Genomic DNA, 26,792 nt, shown 5'->3' with positions numbered 1-26,792 from the left:
CTGCCGGCCCCGGTGCCGGCCCCGGGTGCCGGGCGGGCTGCGGGCCGTCGTCTCTGCCGGGGCGGCCGGGCCTTCCCGCGGCGCTTCGGCGCAGGGGCGCTGGCGGCGTGTGGGGCTCTGCCTCCGGGCAGAGCGCGCCCCGGAGCGCTTCCTCCTTAGGAGCTTTGCTTGTCTGTTCTGCGTTTCCCCCTGACTCTGCTTTGACAGTTGAGAGGAAAACAGACCTGGAAAAAATATAGCATTTTCCTACTTTCACACTACCTCTTCCATTCTTCCAGGCCTGTTTTCCCATTTTACCTGAGATTTCCCTAGCCTTTAGGAAGCTGGGTAAAGAGCTGTCTGCTCCTCTCACTATAGGCAGTGACATAAAATACAGTAATTTTACAGGACAGCCTCACTCTGTGGATGCCCTTAGGAACAGCTGTTCAAAAGATTATCTTCCTAGGTGGTACGCACCATGTGGTGAAGTTCATAGGCTAGGGTGCTTAGGAAAATACTTGTTGTTCTGGTTCTTGTGCAGACAGAAGATCTTGTTCCATCACAGCCTGCTGCCACTAAGTGATCCTAATGAGTCCTCTTCTCCCTTTGCAGGTATGGCCTCACAGCTGCAGGTGTTCTCCCCTCCGTCAGTATCCTCGAGTGCCTTTTGCAGTGCCAAGAAACTGAAAGTGGAGCCCTCTGTCTGGGATGTTTCAGGACAGAGCAGTAGTGACAAGTATTATACCCACAGCAAAAACCTCCCAGCAGCTCAAGGGCAAGCAAGCTCCTCTCATCAGGTAGCCAGTTTCAGCATCCCTGCTTACGATCAGAACCTCCTTCTCCCCGCTTCTTCGGTCGAGCACATTGTGGTTACAGCAGCAGATAGCACCGGCAGCAGTGCAACAGCATCCTTCCAGAACAGCCAAACCCTAACACATAGGAACAACGTTTCTTTACTGGAACCATACCAAAAATGTGGATTAAAAAGGAAAAGTGAAGAGGTTGACAGCAACGGTAGTGTGCAGATAATTGAGGAACATCCACCTCTCATGCTGCAAAACAGACCTGCGGTGGGTGCTGCGGCCACGACCGCCACGGTAACCACAAAGAGCAGCAGTTCCAGTGGTGAAGGGGATTATCAACTGGTCCAGCATGAGATCCTGTGCTCTATGACAAACAGCTACGAGGTCTTGGAATTCCTGGGCCGAGGGACGTTTGGGCAGGTGGCAAAATGCTGGAAACGTAGCACGAAGGAGATTGTAGCCATCAAAATCTTGAAGAACCATCCTTCCTATGCTAGACAGGGCCAGATAGAAGTGAGCATCCTCTCTCGCTTGAGCAGTGAGAATGCTGATGAATATAACTTTGTTCGCTCCTATGAATGCTTTCAACACAAGAATCATACATGCCTTGTATTTGAGATGCTAGAACAGAACTTATATGATTTTTTAAAGCAAAATAAATTCAGCCCATTGCCTCTGAAATACATCCGGCCAATTCTGCAGCAAGTGGCTACTGCCTTGATGAAGCTAAAGAGCTTAGGTCTGATACATGCTGATTTGAAACCAGAAAACATCATGTTGGTGGATCCTGCACGCCAGCCGTACAGAGTGAAGGTGATAGACTTTGGTTCAGCCAGCCACGTATCTAAAGCAGTGTGCTCCACTTACTTGCAGTCACGCTATTACAGGTAAGTACTGACACAATACTTGCTTTTATATGCCATACTGTCAGAGTTAAGCTGATCCTAATGGGATGCTGGGGGATCACATTTACAAATACCACTTAACTCTTTTGCCTTAAAGTCTAATTCCAGGCAGGGAGGTGGCGGGGAGGAAGTGATCAGCCTACCCAGCATCCCGCATGTTTCCTTTCCACATGGAGATTTCTTCTGAAATTTGTATGTAAATAAATAGAACTTCTGCTTTGCAGATGTGACATAATATCCAGTCCAATACCTTCCCCTTACTCCAGGTTAGTGCAATAAGTTGATTTACCTGCCCCTAGTTTATGATGAGTGCGTTCAAAGCAATCCAGGAAAGTAGTATGCTACTAGTAAGTAGTAAACATTGGCTTGTTTGTCACAATCTGAAGCTACTCCATTAGCCATAGTCATTTAGAAGAAATAGAAGTCAAAGGGATGCCAATTTCTTTTTGTCCTTTTTATTCTGCTCACATTTAGTAAAGAGTACCTGGGTCTGAGCCTACTTCACAAACACAAAGCTTCCTGTATCAATACTTGATAAATCATGCTTTCATGAGACCAGTAGTTTTAAGATGGTTATGAGCTAGATCTGTGCTTCCTTTAGCAAAAGGTAGAAATGGCTTCAGCCCTACTCCCATTTAAGAATTAAAAAGAAAAATCCTTTATTATGGGCAAACTGTTGTTAAAACTCAGAGGCTTTATAGCTAAAGAAAGCTGTGCTTTTTCTTTCAATTATTCCTCCAACTTGGTTCTGTTAATAGTTTATATTTCAATATAAGTAGAAGTAGACTTCAATAAATGGACACAGAGAGAACTTCTGGCAACAGAGGGACATGAAAAAGCCTGTGCTGTGTTTTAGGGATTGCTTTCAGTGGAATGTGAGTTTGCTCGACACAAAACTTAACTAGTATCTAGTCCTTCCAGCTGGGACGGGAGAGAGGACTCGAGACACTCCACCCCACCCTGTGTCTCTGCCCTATTTGATGTCTTTCCCATCCTCCTAGTCTTGGTTTAAAGCCCTGGCTTGTTGCAGGCTTGTTCTGTTTGTTCTTCATACTCCCTGTATCCTTGCTCTTTGATTTGTTTCCTACTCCATCTGACAGTACCAGCTTACTGTGTAGCTTCTTTCATGTGATGTACCCTTTTCTTAATCCTAATGATCTTCTCCCAGCTTGTGAGGACTGATCTTCTCCAGTCTAAACTTTTTGGGGTTTTTAACTGCAGTTGTCTTTTATGCACCATGGCTCTGTTCAAGTGTTTGCTGTCTAAATGCATTATTAATTTTGTTGCTGTTTTTACACTGAAAGAGATGGCCAGTGATCAAGAATCTGGTCTATGGGACTTGCAGCAGATGTGGGCAAAGCAGTTTGGGGAGGCATATAGTGCTTCCCAGTTTCTGATATCACAGAAAAAAAGAGATTTGACTGATGCGAAAGTAGCAAGGGTTGATAAGTATCTTAAAGGGGCTGCTGGGAAGGAAGCTGCCTGCTTCAGCTGCATGTGCTGAACTGAACTCAAAGCCACTTCCTCCTCCCTAACAAGGGGTGACCAACACTGCTAGAAAGGCAAATAACCTAAGATTAGAGGGCATTTAAGACTGCCTGCTCAACTGAAGTTGAAGAATGCTGTGATGTGGAAATCTAATATTTAGAATGTTATGTAATTAGTTTTAATGGTGGTGATTACTAAAATCCATATTCCAGGAACTTGCGGAGATGGTGTAGAAAGCAACTTATTGTGGGAGACCTGGATTGCTTTAAGCATATTTACATTAAATTAGTTTTCAGGTGGGATCTAAGGTTGAAATTGTTTCAACACTGTGTTTAACAAAACAGTATAGACCAATTCTTGATTTGGTTCACTGTCAGCTATTAAAAATAAACTTCCCTTGTTCTGTGCTCAGTTCTTTTTGGTTCGAAAACCCTGTTAACCTCTGTCTCCAGCTGTGTCCCATGTAGTGAAATCTAAAACAGCCAAACTCAGATGCTCTAAGATGTATATTCTGATATGTGTACCCTGAAAGAATAAACAGTCCTTTACTAATTATGCTCAGTGCTGTAGATCACCAAAACACTCTTAGTTTGAATGAGATTTTCAGCTCAGAACAGGTTTAGAGGGAAAAAATGCAACCTCTATATATTTAGGAGCCATTGCTTTAAAGTGCGTATTTCTCAACCGACAGTTAAATGTGCTGCTGTTTAGCTTGGGCCTGAACTATGTGATGACAAAATGGGGGGTGCTGTGCTATACAGTCTTCAATTCACTGACTCAGTTGGATTCTATATGCACTCAGAGAGTTTTGACTGAACTACTTGGTGCTTCTGGCCCTGAACTAGTAGAAATCTTTCATGTTGCAGCCTAGTTTTGAAGTGCTTCTGCCTCTTACCACTTAATTCTTAGCAGCTCTACTCACATGTCACAACAAAAATGCAGATGTGAGGCTTTGGGCCATCGTGTACTATCTGTAGTGACAGCATGGGAAGCAGCTACCATCTTTTGTGGCTGCTGCCATCCAGGTGAGGGGAGGCCAGAAGAGCACTCCAGTTCCTAATGGCCCTCCTGGCGGTTGGACAGCTTGCATCTGCTTTGATGACACTGCTGGAGCCATGTTTCCAGGTGGGATGTAGTGTTGGGTTTGTTAGGGCAAGATCTACAGTTGTTACTAACTTCTCTGCAGAAGTGTTAAGGCCAAGACTGAGTAGTCTCTCCACAGGCGTTACTGCTGCCTGTGCAGAATCCTGGTCAAGGATGGCAGTGTTACTGCTATGACATGGGTGACTTAAACTGTGAGCAAAAGTGCCCATGAAGAATCCTTTAGCTCTGAGGCCTGGTATGGACTAAAGGTAGACTAATTTTGGCAGTAACGCTTCTATGGGGTGACTAGTTTCTATTGCAGTGCTGAGATCTAATAGCAGTAATTTTTGACTTGAAATGTAGACTATATGCCTGCTACATCAGGTGCGGAAGAGTATGGATACTTTTGCTCTCCCAGGGGAGGATAAACAATAGAAGGAAGTGGACATCTTGCAGAAATGAAATTCCCCAGGAAGACTGATCTCCCTGCTGTTCAGAGAGAGAGCTTTATTTGTGTCCTATGTTATATGTAAGTACAGCTATTACATGAGCCTTACTCAGATCCCCATCTCCTGGTGTTTCCTGTGGGTCAGTTTAGAGGTGCCTAGTGACTGAAGGTACTGAGCTCAAGGACTGAACAATTCAGGCCACAAGAAGGTGGCACTAAGTGTTGAGGGAGCATGTAGTGTGCGGTAGGATCTCTTCCTCACTTCTGCTTTGGGCTATGTGCTCTATTTCTGTCCCAGTTAATGTTGGCTTGGGAAGCAGCAGTGCATGCTGCCAAATCTAACTTTCTCTACTTCCTAATCCAGCTTTGAACAGTGATCACAAATTATTCACTGCATTGCTAGCTGCTGTTGTACAAGCCTCATATTACTATCATTCTTCAAAAGGAGGAGGGCTAGAGACCCATACATAAACATAGTATGTTTTGAAAGGTTGAAAGTAAGTTTCAGATTTTTTCCGCTACTGCTGTGAATCCACTCTCCCCTGAGACTGCCTGGGCACACTTGCTAACCTTGGAAGTCAGAATTTGGCAGGCACATATGCAAAGAAAGAATGTTGTTGATTTCTATTTCAAAGAGCTTGAGATAGTGAAGATCACTTTAATCTTTGACAGCCCAGCTATGAAAGTGACCTCGGCTTGTTGTCTCGTTTCAACTCCCACCTCATAAGGCTGCTAATGATAGCAGTGTAAAATAAGAGATGAGAGAGATTCTAGTTTACCAACCCTGTCTTGGACTCAAAATGAAATCAGGTGGCTTGTGAGAAGTTCATTTAGTTAAGTTCCAGGGAGTTCAATGCACAGAATTCAAATTACTATCATTTTGATATTGAGGTTTCAGAATACATGAGTCTGTTCAAGTATATAGTTAAAGACTAATGAGCTATCACATCCAGCCTCTGTTGACACTAATCTCTCTTTCCATTGGAATCAGTGGGACTTTTTTCATGCAGTTGTGAAGGATTAGTATGCTCTGCTTATTCCACAGCCACTTGCATTTTAACTTATGTTTGCCAGTCCAAAAGGAGAAAATTCATGCATGTAGTGTTCATCATATGATGGGTTTGGGCACTATCTGATTTGGAAATTTCTCAATAAGTAGGATAAGCAAGAGGATCAGTGCAGTTCATTTGATAATGCATAATAGATTAATGGCACATGGGGTTCTAATAAGCCTTTGTGAATATCTACATTGTACTCACTCTGCTTGTGAAGACCCAAGTGCTGCAGAAATAGATTCCTCTTGTTCGCACCCATTAGCTTATAGAAAGTTTGACATATTCTGACATAGTTCTTTAAAATATAAATGTTGAACTGGAGAATTGGCATTCAAATAGCAAATATTTATCATATTTGCATAATCATTTTATATTATCACATATCTGAAGTTATTCCCAAGCTTTCCAGTGCTGGGAATAGACAGTCGAGAAAGTAGAAACTGATCAATGGCAAGTAGAGCAGGTGGGTAAATGAGACCATGACAGTTAATGGAGAAAGTGTGAGAATGACATGGCTAAAGTCTTCCTTCAGTAATCGGAATAAAAGACTGCCATGACTCTGTTCTTGTGGGGCTCTGACATAATAAAAAAGCTACTTGCATGAAAGCTTGACAATAGAGAGTAGATGTGATTGCATTGCAGCAATCAGGTTGTTGAGATATCTTTTTTTTTTTTTTTTTTTTGGTAGATCTTGCACATTTTCAGATGCACTGACCATGGGCAACTGGGACGAGTACATCTGTTTTGGAGACTGGCTAATTGTAATTGTGCACAGTCACCTAAAACAAAAGCTGTGTCTGTATCACCACAGCACAAAGGGTGATTAATTGGAGTCATTTCTTGCTACGTACAAACAGTTGGGAGGTATATTCAGGTTGAACGGTAGATGGAAGTGAGTGTGGGCTATTGACACCTGTACATTATGCAAGTCCTGTTTTCAGAATTCTGTAGAAAGATCAGAACTGGTTTCAGAGCCTTTTTTTAACAACAGAGATACATTCAGTGTAACACAAGAAATGGCACACAAGCCCTAGGGCGTGCTACCCATGTCCAGAAAACAAGATAGCCTGGAGTTTAGGACTTTTTTGTCGTCTTTTGCACAGATGCTACTTATGCATGAAGAAAATCAAGGTTTTAATGTTTCCTGTGCTTTCCAGAGTAAACTCCCAAACCAGCTCACATGATTCTTGCTGTGTTTGAGTTTTGTGCCGTATGCAAATATACGGGTAGAATTTAGCCTGACAGAACTGCATCAGTTTGTTTCAGAGCTGTGGTGTGTGAGGTGAAGAGTTGTACTAAAACATCCTTTTGTGTTATGAGTCAATACCAGACAGAAATTTCCCTGCAATTTCAAACTGTTGCAGAAGTAAATCCTGAAGTTTAAGGGTTTTTCTTTTCCCAGCAGGCTCTGCTAAGGGCTAGGCCAGACAGGTAGATTTTGCATTAGGTGTGGTTGAGTGCACAGAAACCTGTAACACAACCTTGCAAAGCAGTCACAATCTCCAGCTGTGTTCTCTTCATCTGTTTTAAACACGAAACTCTCCAAACAAACCCTGTATAAAAACCAGTTGATAGAAACTGAGCAGCTCTCTGAAGAGCTGCTTTTTCCGGCTTTGCAGATGCAGTTCTTTCCACATGAAAGCAGGCAGCCTTCTGTAGCTGGTTACCTGGGCTAATGAGTCCTTCTTCAGAGAGAAGTCTGAGCGTTCCTGTCAGAGCTTTTCTTCCAAATTCTGTTAGGTTGTACGCTGTCTCAGGGGAACCTGGAGCCATAAATACTCTGTCCTGTGTAATTAAACCAGCTAGTAAAGGAGTAATCTTATATCACAGTTGCATAAAGGCCAGCTTGGACTCATTCCCACCTGGGAGTTGGAGGCCACTGTGGCAATAAAGCAAAAACAGCCCATGCTGCTAAGTGGAAAAAAGGGTTGGGATCTGTTAGGACACTTGAGGAAACGTCTTCTGCTTTAAAGGGAGTCACTTAGTTTCACATGAATTTACTTGTGCTTGGAGGAAGGAAGGAAAAGCATTATCTAGAGTAATTTATAACAATGAGCTACATGATATCTGAGCCAAAGTTTTCACTTTTTTTTTTTTTTTTTTTTTTACAGGGCTCCTGAAATCATACTGGGTTTACCTTTCTGTGAAGCTATTGACATGTGGTCACTAGGCTGTGTGATAGCTGAGCTGTTTCTAGGCTGGCCTCTGTACCCAGGAGCATCTGAGTATGATCAGGTGAGAGTGCATGGTGGATGTGGGGGTATTCTGGTGAAACCAGAGTGATCTGTGTCCAGACCCTCTGAACCCAAAGTGTCCTACTTCAAATTTCATCTGATATAGATCACTGTTGTCTGTTATCTTAAACTCATTTTCAATCTGTGATATTCCCATCGCCTGTTTCTGTCATTGTGCAGGAGAGCACAGAATTCTATGTGTTTTTGCTTGAGTTTAATGTACTTATACAATATATAGTTAATTTACAGTTAATCCCCCTGCCTCCCAAACCCAAAAAGCTGTTGAAATACTTCCTGTCAAAACAGAAGTGAGGCGTGTGTCCTGGCTTGAAAAGCCCTCTGTAATTTCACCACGAGGGCAGTTTTTCCACATAGAGACAAAGCAGGCCTCTCATTCCTATCCTGTTAATAGCTACCAATGCCCTCATTTTTATGCAAATGTTGGCCCCAAGCTGTCTCTGAAATACAGGAATAAGAGTCTGAAAAGGCATCTTTAACTAATTATTTCTTGCCATGGATACTTAGCCTTATTACCTGGACTAGTCAGTTGCCTATAAAAGGACAAAAAATCTATATAAGGAGTTTTTTTGAGAGTAACGTTTCCATTGTGGTTTTTATGGTGATGCCTTGCGACAATGCTTGGTATACTTTTCCTTATGTGATAAAGCGACCTTTCTCAATTTATTTTTTGAAAACTTCAGTTGTATCTTCCCAGCACTGTGAATTTCCAAATGAAAAACACACTGGTACCTCAATGAGCAGAATGAGTTAGAAAATAACCGAGGTACAGCATGGTGGTTTCCTTGCATAGTGAGTTTTGTGTAATTCTGAGAACCTTATCTGGGCATGTAGGTGGGTGGGGAGGAGGCTTTTTTTCCATTGCTTAATATACAGGATTTTGCAGTCCTTTGCAAGGCCACAGGAGGTATGACTTCATGTGGTTGATTTCGATATCTGAATTGCCCCTGAAAAATAGGGATGGCTTGCTTGCTTATTTTCTGAGATTCTGCAGCAGCAAATGAAAGCCCAGGCAGAACTTTTGAAGGGATCTCCCCAGCAATGCAATTCATGTGCTGGGATGGGATTTACGGTTATTTTTTTTTTTAAACAACCTTTGGCCATAAAGCATGAATTATGTCTCAGAAAAACATCAGAACTCTTAATTGAACTGATGTATAAATATGAAAAATACTAACCTGAAGACACTTCAGCTCCTTGGTGGCATAAATGAAAACAGAATCAACAAATACAAATGGATCACAAGCTATACCAACCAACTTAGTGCCCTGCAATGTTCAGCTGCTTGAGAACAGTGGGAGAGGGAGAGTTTTGCAAACAAGAAATGAGATACATTAAAGGAACTATATATAATAATTTGGACATAGCCTAGTTACCTTCGCCCTATTTCCAATCCTCATTTTTATAAGAGGATTATCACCTTTTTTTCTTAAACTTCTAAATAGACTTTTGCAGGGGGAAGGTCATAACAAAAGCAATGTCACATTTCTCACTGTGCATCTTAAGAGGAAATAGCATTAGCAATCCAGGCAACATTTGGAATATTTGAGAATGCTTATTAGTGATTTTTTTCATAACTTGCAGTTTTCTTTCCCTTTAAGTACCCATTTTTACTTTTGCTGTTTTTTTGCTGTTAGCTCTTTACCAGTGTCTTATTGATACCATTGCTGCTACTCAGGTGCATTTTCTATAATTCTTAATTTTTTTTTTTGTTACTTGTGAAATAAAATATATTAAGGCTTTTGAGGATGTAAGGGTCAGATTGTGCTAGAGATTTGGTCTTGCTTTCTTAGTCAGCGAGAGCTCTGCCATAACATTCTTCTCAAATCACGTGCCTGAAGTGTATGTAGCCAGTCACAGTAGTGTTGCTTGGATACTTTTGCCTTTAAGCATATATACATATGTGGTAACTTCTGCAGTATTTTCTCTCAAAATGTATACTCTTTAAATTTCTGATATGAAACACCACCAGTTTTACCCAGTGCTTTACCCATGTCTCAGAAGCTTATAAACAGTCTGTTCACATATATTTAGGCCAAAAAAAATCCATAAAATAAGACAGATTCATTAAATATCTAAAATTTCTGCAGATAACAAGATAGAAAAGGTTGTGTCCTTAAAAATACTTGGAATAGTCCCTTTAATTTTGCAGTTTTCAGTTTCAGTTATCTGGACATTCTGTATTTACAGGCTGTTTCCTGTTCATTGTGAACAAACCTGGCTGATAACTACTCCATTAACTATTGGTCCAGAATACTGGGAGCCTTTATACTCTTCATTTTCTTTTCTAGATTCGTTATATTTCACAAACTCAAGGCCTTCCAGCAGAGTATCTCCTCAGTGCAGGAACGAAAACAAGCAGGTTTTTTAACAGAGACCCAAATTTGGGATATCCACTGTGGAGGCTAAAGGTTTGTATGTCTTTTTAACTCTTAACTCTGTTTTGTTCATTGAGGACTTGATATAAAGTCACACCTAGTTTTAGTGTACTCTGAAAAGTTTCCGATTAAAGATTGGCTTCTAAATGCTGTTCAAATATAGCTGATTTGTGTATTTCCCTTCAGAAACTGTACAGACCTCCTAGTGCTTATCTAACAATAGCAGCTGTGAGTGATAGCACCAGCAAAGAGTGGGTGTTAAAGTAATTGAGATAATGGTTGCTTATTGTGGCCTGCTCAGTCTTGGTGAAGTATGTCATCTTGTTGTCTTCTCCTGACAATGAGAAGAGTAAAACAGAAAGTATTTCATGACAGTGTTAGTTTAACAGAAATCTATTTGTATACTGGCAGAAGACAGGAAAGAATCAGATATGCATTTGTTTTTTGTCTTTAAAGCAGACCTACAAAATGAAGGTAATTTTGCCTTTCTCCTTTGTAAAAGAAGATTTCAAAACACATTTATAGCCTTTCCTCTTCCAAAATCAAAAATACTTTAAATTTGACTCCTCAGATGCTCCTTAATGCCCCTCCGGTTCTTTTGGCACTACTCAAGGAAGTCTTAAAGTGCTCCACTGATCTAGTTGTTAATTCAACTTTGATAGTGTCTCAGCTTTGCAGTGAATGATCTTCCCAGTTTAGGAAATGAGAACCCATGGCTGTTTTGGTTTGGCCCGCTAGCAAATTATTTGTTTTAAAGCAACCAGAAGAGTACCTGTCTCAACTCTTCTTGTTGCTTTTTCTTTATCCTTATTTCAATACAGGATATCTCCGTTTATATTAACAAATGCTTTATTTTGTAGACTCCAGAGGAACATGAGTTGGAGACGGGAATAAAATCAAAAGAAGCTCGGAAATATATATTCAATTGTTTGGATGATATGGCGCAGGTGTGTGGAGAAAACTCTTAACACACAGATAACTATCATTTCAAGTACACACATGAAAATATTGGGGTCTCTAAAAAGGTGATCCATGTGCCTGAGCAGTCCACTTTCCCATGCTGTTAAGAACACTGGCATAGGTTTGCCATGGTTCAGATTTGCCTCAGAAGTTGTTGTGTTAAAGACTATCAAAATGTTAATTAAGAAGCTATTAAAGATTTCTTTTTCTTTCTTAGGCCTTAATCTGGTAGATGCAACAAATGTACTTAACCTGTACCATTAGAAGTAGTCTACTTCCAGTACAGTAGTAGGAAAGCTATGCACCTGCAGATGTATTTATAGGACTAGGCCTTTTACTAGACTTTGGAAACCTCGGGAACATGTTAATAGGCCCTACAGATAGTTGTTCTTTTTCATTCTATTTTCAGAGGTAAAATGAAGGAATATCTGGATACATTATAATATCATGAGGCATTGAACCTTAAATACATTGGTTTCAATTTTCCATTGCTGTTGTAGCTCTTATCATCACTTTACATCTGTGCAGATGTAGATTCTTGCCATTCTGATTTGCTAGCCTTTTGTACCCCTCTGCACAGAAGTAAAGAGGACATATCTGCCAGGCAGTGAAAAATGAGATTTGGTTGATACCTGTTGAATGCACCAACTTCATACTGAGGTGAGAATTCCATGTATAAGCTTCACTTCCTTGTATTAGACATGGGCAAGGGAAAAGTTGTGTGAGTTATCATTGTAGTACCTAAATTAAACTGGCTAAGAGAGAAAATAAAGATCTCTGTGTGATGTGAAATTATGCAATTCTTCAGCAGCAATGGATTTGATATTTGCATTAACTGCTCTTCATTTTGTTTTCAAGGTGAATATGTCTACAGACTTAGAAGGGACAGACATGTTGGCAGAGAAGGCTGACCGAAGGGAATATATTGATTTGTTGAAGAAAATGTTGACAATTGATGCAGATAAGAGAATTACTCCGCTGAAGACTTTGAACCATCCATTTGTTACAATGACACATCTACTGGATTTCCCACACAGCAATCAGTAAGCTTCCTCAAGTTTCATGTTTTGTTTCAGGAAGATTTATTAGAAACACAAATAGCACATTTCTACTTTCTGCCAGTGCTGTTTTCTGCAGTTTCTGGCTAATATGAAAATTGCGAAGGCATTTACAAGGAAACAACTGTTCATAAGCTGCTTTTTCATGTTTCACCAATTTGTGAGAGTCAGCAGGATGCTTAACCAGGACTTACCTCACAGAAATGTACACTTTTATTGCTAGCTCTAGGACGTTCTTTTGGGGTGGGGGGAACCCTAAAGGCACATATGCATAGTTAGAAACCTGACATGTCTCTGTTGAGGTACATTGTGTGTAATGTTAATACATTTCTGATATTTCCCTTCTGTTGTTCTGTTTCAGTGTGAAATCCTGCTTTCAGAATATGGAGATCTGCAAACGTAGAGTTAATATGTACGATACAGTGAATCAGATTAAGAGCCCATTCACAACGCATGTTGCTCCTAATACAAGCACAAATCTAACAATGAGCTTTAACAACCAGCTCAATACAGTACACAATCAGGTAGGTATATCATCCTTTAGCTGTGTTATAGTAATCTAAGAAATGGAGCAGTCTTATTTTGAGCCTTCAGGCCACATTCTGTTCAGCAAAATAACTCAGGTGAAATTAGTTATTTTACATTGAGGCTTACACAGCTGAACAAAATTTGGCCCTATACTAATTGTATGTATACTATTAGTATATATAATTCTATCTACTGATAGAATCATGTTGATACAACCTGATTGGCCAAGTATTATTGCTACATGAAAGATTTTGTGTTCAACTCTACAAACATTGTGATGGCTTTTAAACTTTTCATTTAACAGCTGTATTCAATGTAGTTAGTTCTCTTAGGAAATGGGTACAAGTTGCAGCCTATTACAGACTTCTGCAGTTATACATAGCATGTTGTTGCCTCAGCTAGTGAAGCTTTTTATTTAAATTGCTCTCCAGAATTTGTAGTTTCTCTTAAATTTTAACTTTCCGAAACTCAGGCCAGGGCAGTCTCTTTTCTTCACCTAATCATATTGGCCTGTCAGTTCAGTAGCATAAATAAAGTTGATGCAGTTCATGTTTTTTCTCCCAAGTTGTCTTTTGCTTTTTACCTGCAACCTTTTCCTGGTGCTTGGTTCACAGTATAGTCCTGATAGTTTCTGTTGTTTGTTTTGTAACAAGTATGAGTGTCACCTCTGAGTAGAAATCTGTATATTTTTGTTTTCTAGGCCAGTGTGTTGGCTTCCAATTCTACTGCTGCTGCTGCTACTCTTTCCCTGGCAAACTCGGACGTCTCGCTGCTAAACTATCAGTCTGCTCTGTATCCATCATCTGCAGCACCAGTTGCAGGAGTGGCACAACAGAGTGTTTCCTTGCAGCCTGGAACCACCCAGATCTGCACACAGACTGACCCATTTCAGCAAACATTCATTGTCTGTCCCCCTGCTTTTCAAAGTAAGTAGAAAAACTCTTTGGAACTGTAGTTTCAATTTGATAAAAATGAGATGTTGTGACTTGGACTAAATTGAGAACTACAGCAGACCACTCTCTGTTATGCTGTGCTCTTGCATCAGATGTGGGTGCAAAATCAGGTCAGACGTGTGTAGACAATTTGGTTTTCTTCCACGTCATGCTTGAACAGATGACAGTATCTTGCCTGCCTAGGTTGCAGTGTTCATCCAGTTGCTCAACCAGTTTTTCCCCCCAAACTGAACACAACAGCATTCCTCAGAAAGCAACGAACAGAGGAGCCAGACCTATCTGAAAACAAGAAAGTGTGTGCTATATTTTGAATGTCAAGAGTGAATATCTGCTCTTTAAGTCTCAGTTCACAAGCAGGGATGCAATCATGTAGTTTGCTAGCAAGTAATAAACAATCGCAGATTGCAAATAATAAAGGTAGCACAAGCGCAGCTGTATTAATCCAGGAAAGTTCTGTTATTTACATATATACCTGGATTGTGTTAGTATGGAGAGCTATATGCAAAACAGGAACTGATAGTGTAAGGTTAGTACTTAGCCTCAAGCAACATAGTRTTAGATGTCTGAGTGTGGATGGCTTGTATCTGAAAACAAGACTGCAGACCTGAACATAGCCAAGCTTTTGAGGACTGGTTGTCCATCATTGCACTTCAGCATTTCAGGACTGCAGATATATTTGCTCCAGCTGGTGTTTTATTAGTGAGCTTTTGTCAAAGGGAACAGCTTTTCTTTTTCTTCATCTGACCTTGTCCTCTGTCCTTCCTGATTACCTGGTAGGAATTTGATGGGGGGGGGGGGGGAAGAATAATAAAGCAGCTTAACTGTGATTTGTTCTTGTCCCTAACAGCCGGACTTCAGGCAACTACAAAGCATTCTGGGTTCCCAGTAAGGATGGAGAATGCTGTCCCAATTGTACCACAAGCACCTGCAGCACAGCCACTGCAGATCCAGTCTGGAGTTCTTACACAGGTATATTTAAAAAAAAAAAGGGGGGGGGGGGACAATAAACAAACAAGAAACCCCACAGGGTTAACTGCAATCCCTACCACCATCCAGGAGAACCTGACTACCCCTCTGGTGCTGGGGGCGAGTGCAGAGCGGTTCTCAGAACGCTCTCAAAGGTTAAATGCAGATCAGGTCTAAGACAGTGTTTTCTTTTTTTTTTTTTTTTTTTTTTTTTCCCTGGGATATTGAGAGTCTAATCTATTTGATATCATGTGCATCCCTTATATAGGAGTTTGATTTTATAAAGGGAATAAATATGTAATTTCCAGCTGTTAAAATCAGGCTGTATTTTTGCACAGGTGTAGGTTGCCTTATAGGTAACAGTATACATTTTTGCCTACCCTTTAAAAATAAGATAGCAAATTTTGTAAGAAATTAAATCAGTTCTGTGAGAAGTGAGATCTCAGTAAACAGAAGTGGCAACACAGATTGTTCATGTTATAATCTCATCTTTAAATCAGTAAAATTATTTTTGCATCCTTCTCGATTAGTTGCATTGTTAGTGTGAATAAATGGGTGGCAACAACATACTTATTTCTCTGCTGTTTGCAGTGTAAACAATATGCAATATCAAAAGTCTTAAGTAATGCTAAAAATTGGTATTCTAAACATTTGTATTGTGCCATAAACTCAAACTACTTTTATTTCCAAAAAAGAATATCGTTTTAATATATAGTGAGTGCCCCATGATTAGCAAGTTTTATACACTGAAAAATTGTAATTGCCTTTAAAATTAAGCACACTTTTGTTTGCATAACCTTAATTCCTGCTGGCATTAACATACTTTGTTAATTTACTATCCAGGAAGTATATTGTACTTACTGACCTACTTGTAGAGGAGTAATTGTAGTTTGTTTAGTCCAAATAATTTTGGTGGCATTTGGTGATCTCTGTTTTGTTTAGGAAAATTGTACAGGTGACATAATCCAAAAAGCAGAATACACTTGAAGGAGGCCCACCGGAACTAAACCCTGCTTTTCCTGAAAGTTCAGACTGTACACTAAGAATCTAGTTTTTAGTTAGATATTTATGGATTAATACGTGTCTTGGTAGTTTCATCACATATAACCTTGCTCTTTAATGATACAAAAGACCTATGGCGCCTTTTGTTAAATCCCTTAGTTTATCTCTTTCCAAGAGTACTGTACCTGAATTCGAGGTACAGTATTAAATGCTGTGTCCTGCTCGGGACTGGTTGTGTTACGACTTTGTACAGCATATATGAGAGACAGTGTAACTTCCTCTCTGGAACCCATTCTGAGTAAAGTACCGTAATACTTGAACACTAGCTTGTTTTTATTTTTTTTAACTGTGCCATTGGAAAGACTGTGTTTCCAAATTCCCTGTTCCCTGTGTTCCCCTCAGGGATATGTGATTGCTTAGAGGAACATGCCCAGAGGGTCAGAGTGTTGGTTTCATTGCATCCATTACAATTCTGGAATCTACTGAAGCACCATAAAATGCCAGTGTGGTGAAACCTTTTCTGGCCCTATTGCTGAACCCACTTACCTGCCTCAGTACGTTTGTTTCACTCACTGCCTGATCTACGTTTCAGGGAAGCTGTACACCACTAATGGTAGCAACTCTTCATCCTCAAGTAGCCACCATCACGCCGCAGTATGCGGTCCCCTTTACTCTGAACTGCGCAGCCGGCCGGCCAGCGCTAGTAGAACAGACGGCTGCAGTACTGGTAATTGCCTCCCTTGATTGTGTTCACTAACTGAGTTTTTGTTTTAACTTAGACTTGCAGAGGGCATGGAAGCATGTGCCATCTTGTGGCTGTGTTCTTGCTACATCTTAATGTCTTGTTGTTTTCCTCCCCAACATTGCTGAAGCACTGTCTGACTCTGATGTTTAGTGTGGCTCTGTAAAGAATCCAGATCCATTGACTATTACTTTTTACTAGCCTAGTATTATAAAACTCTTCTAAGCTAGACTATAGAAGAGTTATAATTGTTCTTGTTCTTTGCTTACTATCTTATCTTTGCCTTTTGATTATTGAATACAAAGGAATCGGCCTCTAGCTTGACTCTGCTACAGGTACCTGGATGGCCAGAATTTGAACTACTTGGCAAGTTAGCTACATATTTTGTTTTAAACACTTGTAAAGCTTCTTTGCATGTAGAAATGTTTCAGGTCGTTAAGCAGAGGCTAAATCTCTAATAATAGCAAATTCTTTAGTTTATTGCTTTAGCAGTTGATTTCTCTTAACCTCTGTTGAACATTGACAATAATTTTCTGGCCTTTTGTTATTTATAGCCAATCACAGGTAGCTTGCTTCATCCAGATAAAGATACTGTTCTTCACAGATACTTTCAGTTCTTACTTTATTTCTTGGTTGAAATTAAAGGTGAGCTCTAGTTTCTAAAATGACAATAGTTAGCTGTCAGGCTAGTTATCATTTGAACAATTAAAAGGATGGGGGATGGGAATAAACACATCTTTTAAAAGTGTATGTTTTCAAAATTGTCTTCTTCTGTATTCATCTGGTGCATGCCTCAGAACAACTTTGCAAGTGCCACAAAGAAGTCATTGTAAAACTCCAGAATCAGATCAGTGAAGCTTATGAAAACATTGCAGTGCTCTTAAGTACTGGTATCCTCACATGTCTTTCAAAGCACATTCCATTTCTTATGTGAACCATTTTGTTTCTTGTGGCTTTAAAGTGGTAGTTTGAGTGTCATTTTCTTCCAAGATGGAAACCTCTCCTGAAGTGGAATTTGCTCGAGCCATACCCGTATGAGGATGAGATTAAAACCCATTCATCTGAGTTCTTCTGAACCAAGTTAACCCCTCCCTATTTCTGAGGATGGGAAGGCAGGAGAATGGGTTCTCCTGGGTCACAACTCCAAGCTAAAAAGACCCAAGGATGTATCTCCTTTCCTCCTCTTGAATTTTGATTGCTGAAAGGCTGCAGTTTAGGCTCTGAAAACGGCAAGGGTGACTGTAGCAGAGCTTGGGACACAAGTGAGTTATTAGTGATGTTTTCAAAAGTGTATTTGGGCTTTTGATTCAACAGGCAAATTAGATCTGTTCTGCTGTGCATGTGCAGTGGATCTGACATTCAGCTCCCCTGTGCAGCAACGGGAGATCAGAGCCAGCTGTCTCTAAACGATGTGCCTGGATTCTGAGTTTATATAACAACATTTTGTTCTATGGAGAACTTACTATTTCTATTTGGATTCTGGGAGCCTTTGGCGTGAATTTGCTCACCTTTAGTGCTTCCGACACTTCTCCCCTGCTGCTTCCCCTGAGTTTGCATTAGCCATTTGCTAAGCTTTGTGTATTTTTGTCCTTCCTCTGTCAAAACAGTTCGTCGCTTGGAAGGCCCGGTTTCTGCCTCTCGTTGGGAATTTAGATCTTGCTGTATTAAACTCTCTGCTTTGTCTTGTGCAGGTGTTGGCTTTTGGAAAGACGCATGGTGTGACTTTTAACATATTTCTCTTATTTATTTATTATTATTATTCTGCTTATGTTGGCAGAGGTTTTAGCAGTTCTCTGCTTTGAAGGCCTCTTGTTTGGAACCAGTATTTGTAATAAGTGGATCTGTTACTTGCAGAAATATTTTAAGACAGTGGGTGTTTATGGTTTTGCAATTTAAACTGCAAGAAAGAGAGCCATATGTGTTCAAAATCATAGAAATATTGTACTGCAGAACTTTATTTTTTTGCAGAAAATGCTACATTTCATTAATTTGAAGAGAAAAGTTAATTAATTAAAAATAGTTTTACATATCTCCTGTGTAACCAAACACGTCTCTCAGTGCACTTTTTCTTAATGTACTGATTACATTTTCTCCTTCAGTGATTTAATTGAGGTAGAGTGAATTTCTGTAATAATAACACTGTCTCAGCTATCTCGATGTGAGCCCTGTAAGCCAGAAAAGCAGAAAGGACTAAATTGACCTCATATTTTGGAATGCTTCAGCAAAGCAATGTGCATAAAGTTACATGAAAAACATTCCCAAACACTCTGGTGCCTCTGACATGTGGGCTGATTTTGTCTCCCCTTTTGCAGGCACTCTTTCTGCAGTACAATATTAACACCACCCTCTTCCCCGGGTGACATCTATGACACAAAAAGTTAGCAAAGTGTTTGGGGAAGCTTGTTTCTCTGGTTTTGATGTTCTCTTGCTGGGCTGCGGCTGTTTGAGGAAGTGCAGTGATGTGCCTTTATCTCTGCAAGTTAACAATCTACACGAGTGAATTTATTGCTTGGAACAAGTCTCTTTCTCCCCATCTGTAGGAACTGAAATCTAGTGAATCTGTTTATCTGTTTGCTGTTTTGCAGCAGGCCTGGCCTGGGGGAACCCAGCAGATATTGCTTCCTTCCACTTGGCAGCAGCTCCCAGGGGTTGCTCTGCACAACTCTGTTCAGCCAACAGCTGTGATTCCAGAGACGATTGGCGGCAGCCAGCAGTTAGCTGACTGGAGGTAGGGATTACTCAGGGGTGGATTCTGTGCCTAATGGAAATGTGAGCCATTGCAGTACCATCTGCAGTGCACAGAATTTCTCTCTCCCCTTCAGAACCATGCAGCAGCTTAATGCAGCTGGGTGCAGCTTGCAGTGCCTGCAGTGTAGTCATGGGGTCTTGGTGTCTCTCTTTTTTTTTTTTCCCCCTCCTGCCCCAGGAATGCACATTCCCATGGAAATCAGTACAGTGCTCTCATGCAACAGCCATCGCTACTGACCAGCCATGTGACTTTAGCTACAACACAACCCCTGAATGTTGGTGTTGCTCACGTTGTGAGGCAGCAGCAAAGCAGCAATGTTCCAGCAAAGAAGAACAAACAGCCAGCACCAAACTCAACCAAGTAAGTGAGCTGAATCAGGAGTGTGACTGACCAAGTGCTTTACTGGTCACAGGGAGGTTTTACACATTCAGGGCGTGTTGGTGCCATAGCAGTACAAGTTACAGAACTGAAGTCTGACTAACAGGGGGTGGCAGGTTTCTGGCAGTGCCAGATGAATCAGTTCTGCTCAGAGCGTCACTGGCTGCATGGGTCCCTTCTGGGATGTGTATGAGTTTAGTTCTATGAAGGAGTCTGCACAAATGTTCTCCTTGTGTGTTTCAAGATGTTTATTTTTGTCTGTGTGCTCTGGAGCCTGGTTGTTCTTAATGTTGCTGATGCTGTGTGTCCCAGACTGCTGACCTGTAGCTGAATACTGCCTTGATTTTCTTCAGGCCCAGCTCAGCTCTAGAGACTGTGCCCTCCCAAGTTTACTCGCTCATTGGGAGCAGTCCTCTGCGCTCCACCTCCTCCTCCTCCAATGTGCTCGTCCCAGTGCAGGAGCAGCACCAGCCCATTGTGATCCCAGACACTCCAAGCCCCCCTGTCAGTGTCATCACCATTCGCAGCGACACTGATGAGGAAGAGGACAGCAAATACAAACCTGCCAGGTAGGAAGTTCATTTAGGAAGCCTGTACTGGTTTGTCCTGAATTCAGCCCAGGCATCAGGGAGATTGGAGAACACTATATTCAGAGCCCTGGCTAGACTAAGAAACACTGCGTAAGACAGGGAATTCTATATCCTGTCCACTGTGGTGTTTGTTTTTCTATTAACTAGCATCTCATCCATCAAGTAGGAGGCTGTGAGATCCCAGAGGGGGAGATCTCCATATGTCTTGTGGGAAAAACTAGAATGTTTCTGTTTTTTTTCTGCAGTTTGGGCATGAAGCAGAGATCCAATGTCATCAGCTACGTTACTGTTAATGACTCCCCCGATTCCGACTCCTCCCTGAACAGCCCCTATGCCACAGACCCACTTTCCTCTCTCAGGAGTACGGGTGGTGTCCTGGAGCTGCCTAGCAGAGGAGCAGCTGATAGCTCCAGCTCTCGGACTATCATTGTGCCACCATTGAAAACACAGCTTAATGACTGCATTGTAGCTACCCAGGCTTCAGGTAGGTTGTGCTCTCACAGGTTGCTCTGCTCAGTAATCTTTGTCATCGCTCAGATGCTGTCTTATCCCTAACAGTTTGGGCTTATCTGCATTAGGTTTTCAGCAGCTTCAGGTTTCACAGCTGCTGTTCTGAGATCATGAACCTTGGTCTGTTTTCAGATTCACTGGTACATTTACCTTTCATATATGTGTTAGGCTGCATTTACAAAGATCTGTAAAAATTCCCTATTGATTTCTTGTTCAATCAGATTTTAAATTGTAGTCGAAGAAACAGCTCTGTCATGGAAATAGTTTCTGTGTGTTCTTCAGTTACCTAAGCTGGTTATCACAGTGCTGGGGTGTGAGAGGGAAGAACGGACTATTCTGTTGAAATCTTTCAGGCATCCTGAGCAGCACCAGTAAGACCAAGCCAGTGGCCTCCGTGAGTGGGCAGTCATCAGGATGCTGTATAACGCCTACTGGGTACCGATCGCATCGCGTGGTGACGAATGGTGTGCAGCCTCTCAATCTCAGCCAGGTAAGCATTGTGTTCAGGACCTGCCTGTGCATCGTGGAATCCTAGGTGTAGCCCATCGTGGAGGGAGAGTAATCTTTGACTCAGTGGAACTACAGTAACCCTTCTTGAATTTACTTGAGGGTATCACAGAGCTGCAGGTGTCTTGACTTCATGGAAGGGAGGATCTGACAGAAGTGCCAATCAGTCCTGCAACTAGAACACAGGTGTTGATCGGGAGGCTCTGACTGAACCCTTCCTCGCTCACCTCCTCTCCACTGCGCTTTATACTGAGGATACCTACTAACTTTATTTACTTTTTCACCTTGCAGAACCAGCAAACAACAGTGCTGGCCTCACAGGAGAGAAGTGGAAATGCAGTCCCACGTAGGCAGCAAGCTTATGTGGCACCCCTCACATCAACTATTTCTCAGGCTCCCTACACGTTTCAGCACAGCAGCCCAGTGCACCCCCACCTGGCAGCAGCGACAGCAAATGCACATCTGTCCAGCCAGCCACATATGTACACTTATGCTCCGACCACTGCTGCAACACTGGGCTCCACCACGTCCATCGCCCATCTCTTCTCCCCTCAGGGCTCTTCACGGCACACCACGTACACTGCCCACCCTAGCACGCTTGTCCACCAGGTCCCTGTGAGTGTTGGTCCAAGTCTGCTGACCTCTGCAAATGTTCCACCTGCCCAGTACCAACACCAGTTTGCTCCCCAGTCCTATATTGGTGCTTCCAGAGGATCTGCTATTTACACTGGATATCCGCTGAGCCCTACAAAGATCAACCAGTACTCGTACTTGTAGATCATAGTAGAGCACTGTCCTGCAATAGGCCGGAGACTTTGGAGAAGGATTTCAGGTGAACCTTTACCTGGTGATGACTGCCTGGTGTTTGTTTCTCCCTGATCTGGTTGTATGTTGTTCAGAAGTGTCTCTGGTGAGTTCAGTCACTAACTGAGCAGCATGATTTGTTACCAGTATGAGGGTCGTTAATTAAGTTTTTAAGATTTTACTTACTTTTTATAGATGCTTTTAAAAAGTTCATGTTCCCATTTATTTAAAATTATTCTGTTATGCTAATCAAAAGGGGAAAGAAAATCAGTGTCTTGAAAAATCCTGATGATTTTTTTTTAACTAGCTTAATTTAAACGAAAAGACTAGCAGGTTATATTTTAGCAGCTTGCACAACTCCGTATTGCCACTAAAAATATAATGCATATTTATCTCAGAACATTGCTAGGGCAGTTTTAAAATCAAGTTTAGTATTTTAACATTTGTTTTCTATTTCACTTTCTCTCTAACAAATTGCTGGTTCTGCAAAAGCCATTACATCTCTTTATATGTTACTGTCAAGGTTTTTGTTTACTTCTCTGCTTTGTTTAAGGACTGGTAGAGGCAGCTGCCTTGTGCTAGTAACAGATATTCAGGAGTCCGTGTAAACCCTGAAATCTGTTTTGTTTTCTTGAAAATTCTGTGTCTCCACACCACAGCTGAATTTTTATCATTGCAGAATTCTTTTAAGTTTTTCAAACTATTTTCAAGATCTCACTGTGTAACAGAACTCAACAGCTTTGCCAGAATGCTGTAGTCTTCAGTTGAGAATGAATAGCTGGATTCCTTCACAAAAGCACAGGGCTTTTCTTTGTTCTTTTTTCCTTAATATTTTTTCCTCACATGATTAATTTAGGAGGGAGTTGAACAATTGAAATACAATGAAACATCACTGTATTGATGTGTACAGCTTTTTATACTCCTGTGAGCGTATCCTCCTGGATATGTCAACAGCTACTTTAAAGCGCTCTTATTAAGACTTGTATACAGTACGTGCATGTAGGAATTGCAAAAAATGAAAAAAAAGAAAAAAAATCCAGATTTTAAAGTTTATTACTGAATTTAAAACTATTTTAGAAGTTTTGTATTGGTGGTGTTTTAATATTTTACATAAAATGAAATATGTACATATTGATTAGAAAAATATAACAAGCAAAACTTCCTGCTAACCCCAAATGTTCTGTCTTTGTAATCAAAATGTGTAGTGATTATACTTGAACTCTGTACTTAGTGTTTGTCTAATTCTTAAACGTTCCTGGGGATGGAATTGATGTATTCTTTGTATTTAAACCAAAATGAATTGATACATGTTGGAATGTATGTGATATAATGCAATGGTTAGAGCTCATCACTGTAGCACTGAGAGAGGAGTATAGCTTCATGAGAGAAAAGGATACCTTCTGATTTGTTTTGCACAGGTATGTGTGATGAAGAGTTGTTTGGTGTGTCCCCTTATTGTAGTGCCTTAAATGATGATGTAGTGTGAATAGAGTTTACAGTGAGCTTGCCTTATGAGGGACCAGCAAGCCCCCGTCGAATTGAAGCAATTCACTAAGCTTATCACAGCAAGAAGAGCAGTATGTTGCATAGGTGCATTGTTCTCAGTTTTAATGCTATCATAAAAAGCTACCTTTTTGTTTGGAGTGAAGTGATGTTTCCTTAAAGCTTTTCCTTGAAATGGCACATGTACTGTTAGATGTCTGTCAGTGCATTTCGAATAGGGTAGTGCTGGGAATGCATTGGAATGTTTAGTCTAATATTGCAGAAGTGATTAAATATGTGCAATCACTTTTTATTAGATTAGTATGGTGTTACCTTCCCCCACGTTAATAGCAGACATTTCTTGTAAAATATTGCTAGCTCGGTGATAGAATATTTATACCAAAGAGAGCCTGCTGTAAAGCACATAATACCATTAAAAAGTTTAATAATGCTACTGCTAATGTGGAGTTGTTGGGAAGGTTTGTCAGTTGTAGCACCAGTTAGTGTTCAGAGGAAATACTCAGTTTGGATAATCAGTGCAGTTTTTAAACTACACTTTGCTTTCTTGGTTCCCCTGTACTAGGAATTACTTCTCAACCTCAGTATGTAGATAAATATCTTGTCCAAAAGGATAATAAACTGGCTTGAGCAGTAGTATTACTGCAGCAATAAAAGGTTTTGGTAACCTTGAATCCCAGTTTATGTTCCGTCCAAGTGGAAAATAGGCTAGTTCTCTGACTGGTGTCTGACAAGAAGTGCAAAATTCTTTTCTTAAATTCCACATTATTCATAGGAGAAAGTTTGGACTGAACCTGAAATTGAGGAACCGTTAAAGGTTTGGCATCTCTTTCATTAGAGGGAGCAAGGACTTTGGAACTGGACGGTAGCATTAGTGACATGTTGTTCAGTGTATTTTTAGTCAGAACACTTCTGTAAATGTGAGGGTAACCAACCAATCTTGATATTTCACATCATTGGTGTAAATGATGCTATTTGTTGCTGTAAGCACTTTTCTTATTTTTTTCCCGTATTACATTGCTTGTATTCAGTACTTCGCCTTGAGATACCTCTTGGGTACAGAGTTGTGCCTTTCCATCAAAAGGCAAAAAAGCTCCAATTCCTGGGTTTCAGGAAAATGAAGACCTCTAGCAAAATGTGCTAATAAGTTGGAGAAAAACTCCCCGCCCCCCAGCCCCCTGAAGCAGAGTGAGACTAAAATGCCTATCTATCTTTAGAGTCCCTATTACATATAAACCCAGCCAAATATATTCACAAAGCCTGGTATCATGCCTTCTACTGTCCAAGTTTCCAAAACTGTTGGAACAAGGGGACAAGGTGGAAACCAGGTAGATAAGATGAAACATACTCCATTTGAAACAAGTCTGGTTACCCTGAAATTGCTCTGCGATACACAGCATAAAGTAAGCCAGCAAAAAAACCCACCCCAGCAGGGCCAGGTTTTCATCTCGGCACTGGCTTCACCAGTGTGGCAGATCTAAGTCTGGCCCCTGTGTGTGTTGCCCAATTTAAGTATATTCTAGTCTGCTCTAAGGAGATACATCCCTTCTTCCCATGCGTATCCAGGTTCTTTCAAAACAGGTTAAAGAATCGAGTGTCCTCATTGTCAGAGCTGTTACGCAGATTTTGTTAAGCAAAGTGCTATCTCTGGATAGAAATTAAAGTCCTCTTTAACTCCTCTCTTTTTTTTCCTTTTTTTTTTTTTTTTAAAGTTGCCCACCATAGATGAAGTTTGGGGTTCACTTTTTGAATTTTTATAACCATGGTCCCATCTAGACTCATTTGTGTGATTCACAAACTATTAAATTAGAGTTGCTCCTATTACCTGACGTGCATTCACAGCTGTGATAGCCCCTGCAGAGGAGACTTCCTGAAGCTTTCCTGCTTAGCACCTAGTTGATGGGATGCAGTAATTTACCTCTGACTCAGCAATCTCTTTTAGTACATGTAACTAAATTGCTTCTAAATGACAGGATTGGCACAGCCCTGCTTTCTTTTTTATTTAAACTTCTGAATGGTGCCGCATGTCCACATGGTTGTTTGTTGCTAAACTTTATATAATGTGTGATTTCAGATTCGGCTTGAAATATATCTATCTCACTACATGTAGCAGTACATTATATGTAATGTTAGTATTTCTGCTTGAATCCTTGATATTGCAATGGAATTCCTACTTTATTAAATGTATTTGATATGCTAGTTACTGTGTAAAATTTAACTTTCTTTTATGGTTGTGCTCTTCCTTTTTACAAGCCGCTAGATACAGGTAGTTTCTGACAATTACTGATCTATGTTTGTATTGCTGATGTACTTAGGGGGTATGTAAAAATCATTTTAACAAAAGAAATAGATATTTAAAAATTTAATACTAACTATATGGGAAAAGGGTCCATTGTGAAAACATAGTTTATCTTTGGATTCAATGTTTGTCTTTGGTTTTACAAAGTAGCTTGTATTTTAAGTATTTTCTACATAATATGGTAAAAATGTAGAACAATTGCAATGCATCAATAAAAAGGGTTAATTTTCTGTACTCTATTCATTTGGTCACTTGATCTGTTAAAGGGGATGGAAAAAGGGTTTTGGCTTATCCGGGATGAAATATGAGCATTAACTGTTAGTTATTTGCTGCTCGCAGTTTCTGTAACAGTACATTCACTGCAGCTGTGCTGTGCAGGATCCTGAGCAAACTCGTGCCAGAGAGACGTAGCTGGGAACGCGCGTCGGCCCCACCGCAGGCGGGCAGCCGGGCCCTGCATCCTACGGCGCAGAACCCCTGCGCTAGCCCCCCGTGACAGCGCCAGGGCTGTCGGGCGGGTAAATGGGGATTAGGACTACCTTGAGTTTAAAAACAAAAAAGAAAGAATTTTCTTATCACCTTTGTTTATGTTCATAAACATGTTCAACTTTGCATGTCTCACATAGGTGCTCTGAACTCTGTGCGCACCGGAGTGAGGGAGCATCTGCGGCACCTGGAAGCATGGCAGCCACGGCGATGCCGTCTGCGGCGTGAATCCTGCAGCAACGGGCGAGAGGCGCGAGAGACCCGTGTCGCAGCCCGAGACCGCTCCAGCGCCGGTGCGTACCCCAGGCCGGACCGCTCGGCCTTCCCCTGCAGCGCGCGGGGCTGGCGGGCGGCCGTCGCGGACACCCC

At 41.1% G+C, this 26,792-nt stretch overlaps 2 protein-coding genes across 6 annotated transcripts in view; both read left to right on the top strand.

The window, feature by feature from the left end:
• HIPK1 (homeodomain interacting protein kinase 1) overlaps window positions 1–26,176 on the top strand; it is a 30,384-nt gene extending 4,208 nt beyond the window's left edge. Inside the window, exons 2-17 of one of the 4 annotated variants that reach the window (XR_003255444.1) lie at window positions 592–1,669; window positions 7,873–7,996; window positions 10,305–10,424; window positions 11,252–11,338; window positions 12,210–12,394; window positions 12,771–12,933; window positions 13,638–13,863; window positions 14,738–14,859; window positions 16,451–16,585; window positions 19,186–19,328; window positions 19,527–19,709; window positions 20,081–20,296; window positions 20,563–20,801; window positions 21,181–21,317; window positions 21,437–21,520; window positions 21,626–21,717. Coding sequence is in view for 3 of the 4 variants with exons in the window: in XM_026077340.1 (XP_025933125.1) it covers window positions 594–1,669; window positions 7,873–7,996; window positions 10,305–10,424; window positions 11,252–11,338; window positions 12,210–12,394; window positions 12,771–12,933; window positions 13,638–13,863; window positions 14,738–14,859; window positions 16,451–16,585; window positions 19,186–19,328; window positions 19,527–19,709; window positions 20,081–20,296; window positions 20,563–20,801; window positions 21,181–21,317; window positions 21,626–22,111 (3,642 nt within the window). In the remaining variant the exon portion in view is untranslated. Of the gene's footprint in view, window positions 1–591; window positions 1,670–4,621; window positions 4,788–7,872; window positions 7,997–10,304; window positions 10,425–11,251; window positions 11,339–12,209; window positions 12,395–12,770; window positions 12,934–13,637; window positions 13,864–14,737; window positions 14,860–16,450; window positions 16,586–19,185; window positions 19,329–19,526; window positions 19,710–20,080; window positions 20,297–20,562; window positions 20,802–21,180; window positions 21,318–21,436; window positions 21,521–21,625 lie in introns of those variants that run through there. The other 3 variants (XM_026077340.1, XM_026077339.1, XM_026077341.1) reach the window with 3 other exon arrangements.
• OLFML3 (olfactomedin like 3) overlaps window positions 22,157–26,792 on the top strand; it is a 7,443-nt gene continuing 2,807 nt past the window's right edge. The window contains exons 1-3 of one of the 2 annotated variants that reach the window (XM_026077345.1): window positions 22,157–22,244; window positions 26,564–26,600; window positions 26,640–26,716. In XM_026077345.1, the coding sequence (XP_025933130.1) occupies window positions 22,223–22,244; window positions 26,564–26,600; window positions 26,640–26,716 (136 nt within the window). In that variant the 5' untranslated portion in view covers window positions 22,157–22,222. Of the gene's footprint in view, window positions 22,245–26,563; window positions 26,717–26,792 lie in introns of both variants that reach the window. The other variant, XM_026077344.1, reaches the window with a different exon arrangement.

This window comes from Apteryx rowi, unplaced genomic scaffold (assembly GCF_003343035.1).
Source record: "Apteryx rowi isolate R43461 unplaced genomic scaffold, aptRow1 scaffold_45, whole genome shotgun sequence".
NCBI classification, from domain to species: Eukaryota; Metazoa; Chordata; class Aves; order Apterygiformes; family Apterygidae; genus Apteryx; species Apteryx rowi.
Note: the sequence above shows the minus strand (reverse complement) of the source record. Positions and strands in the feature narration are given on the sequence as shown.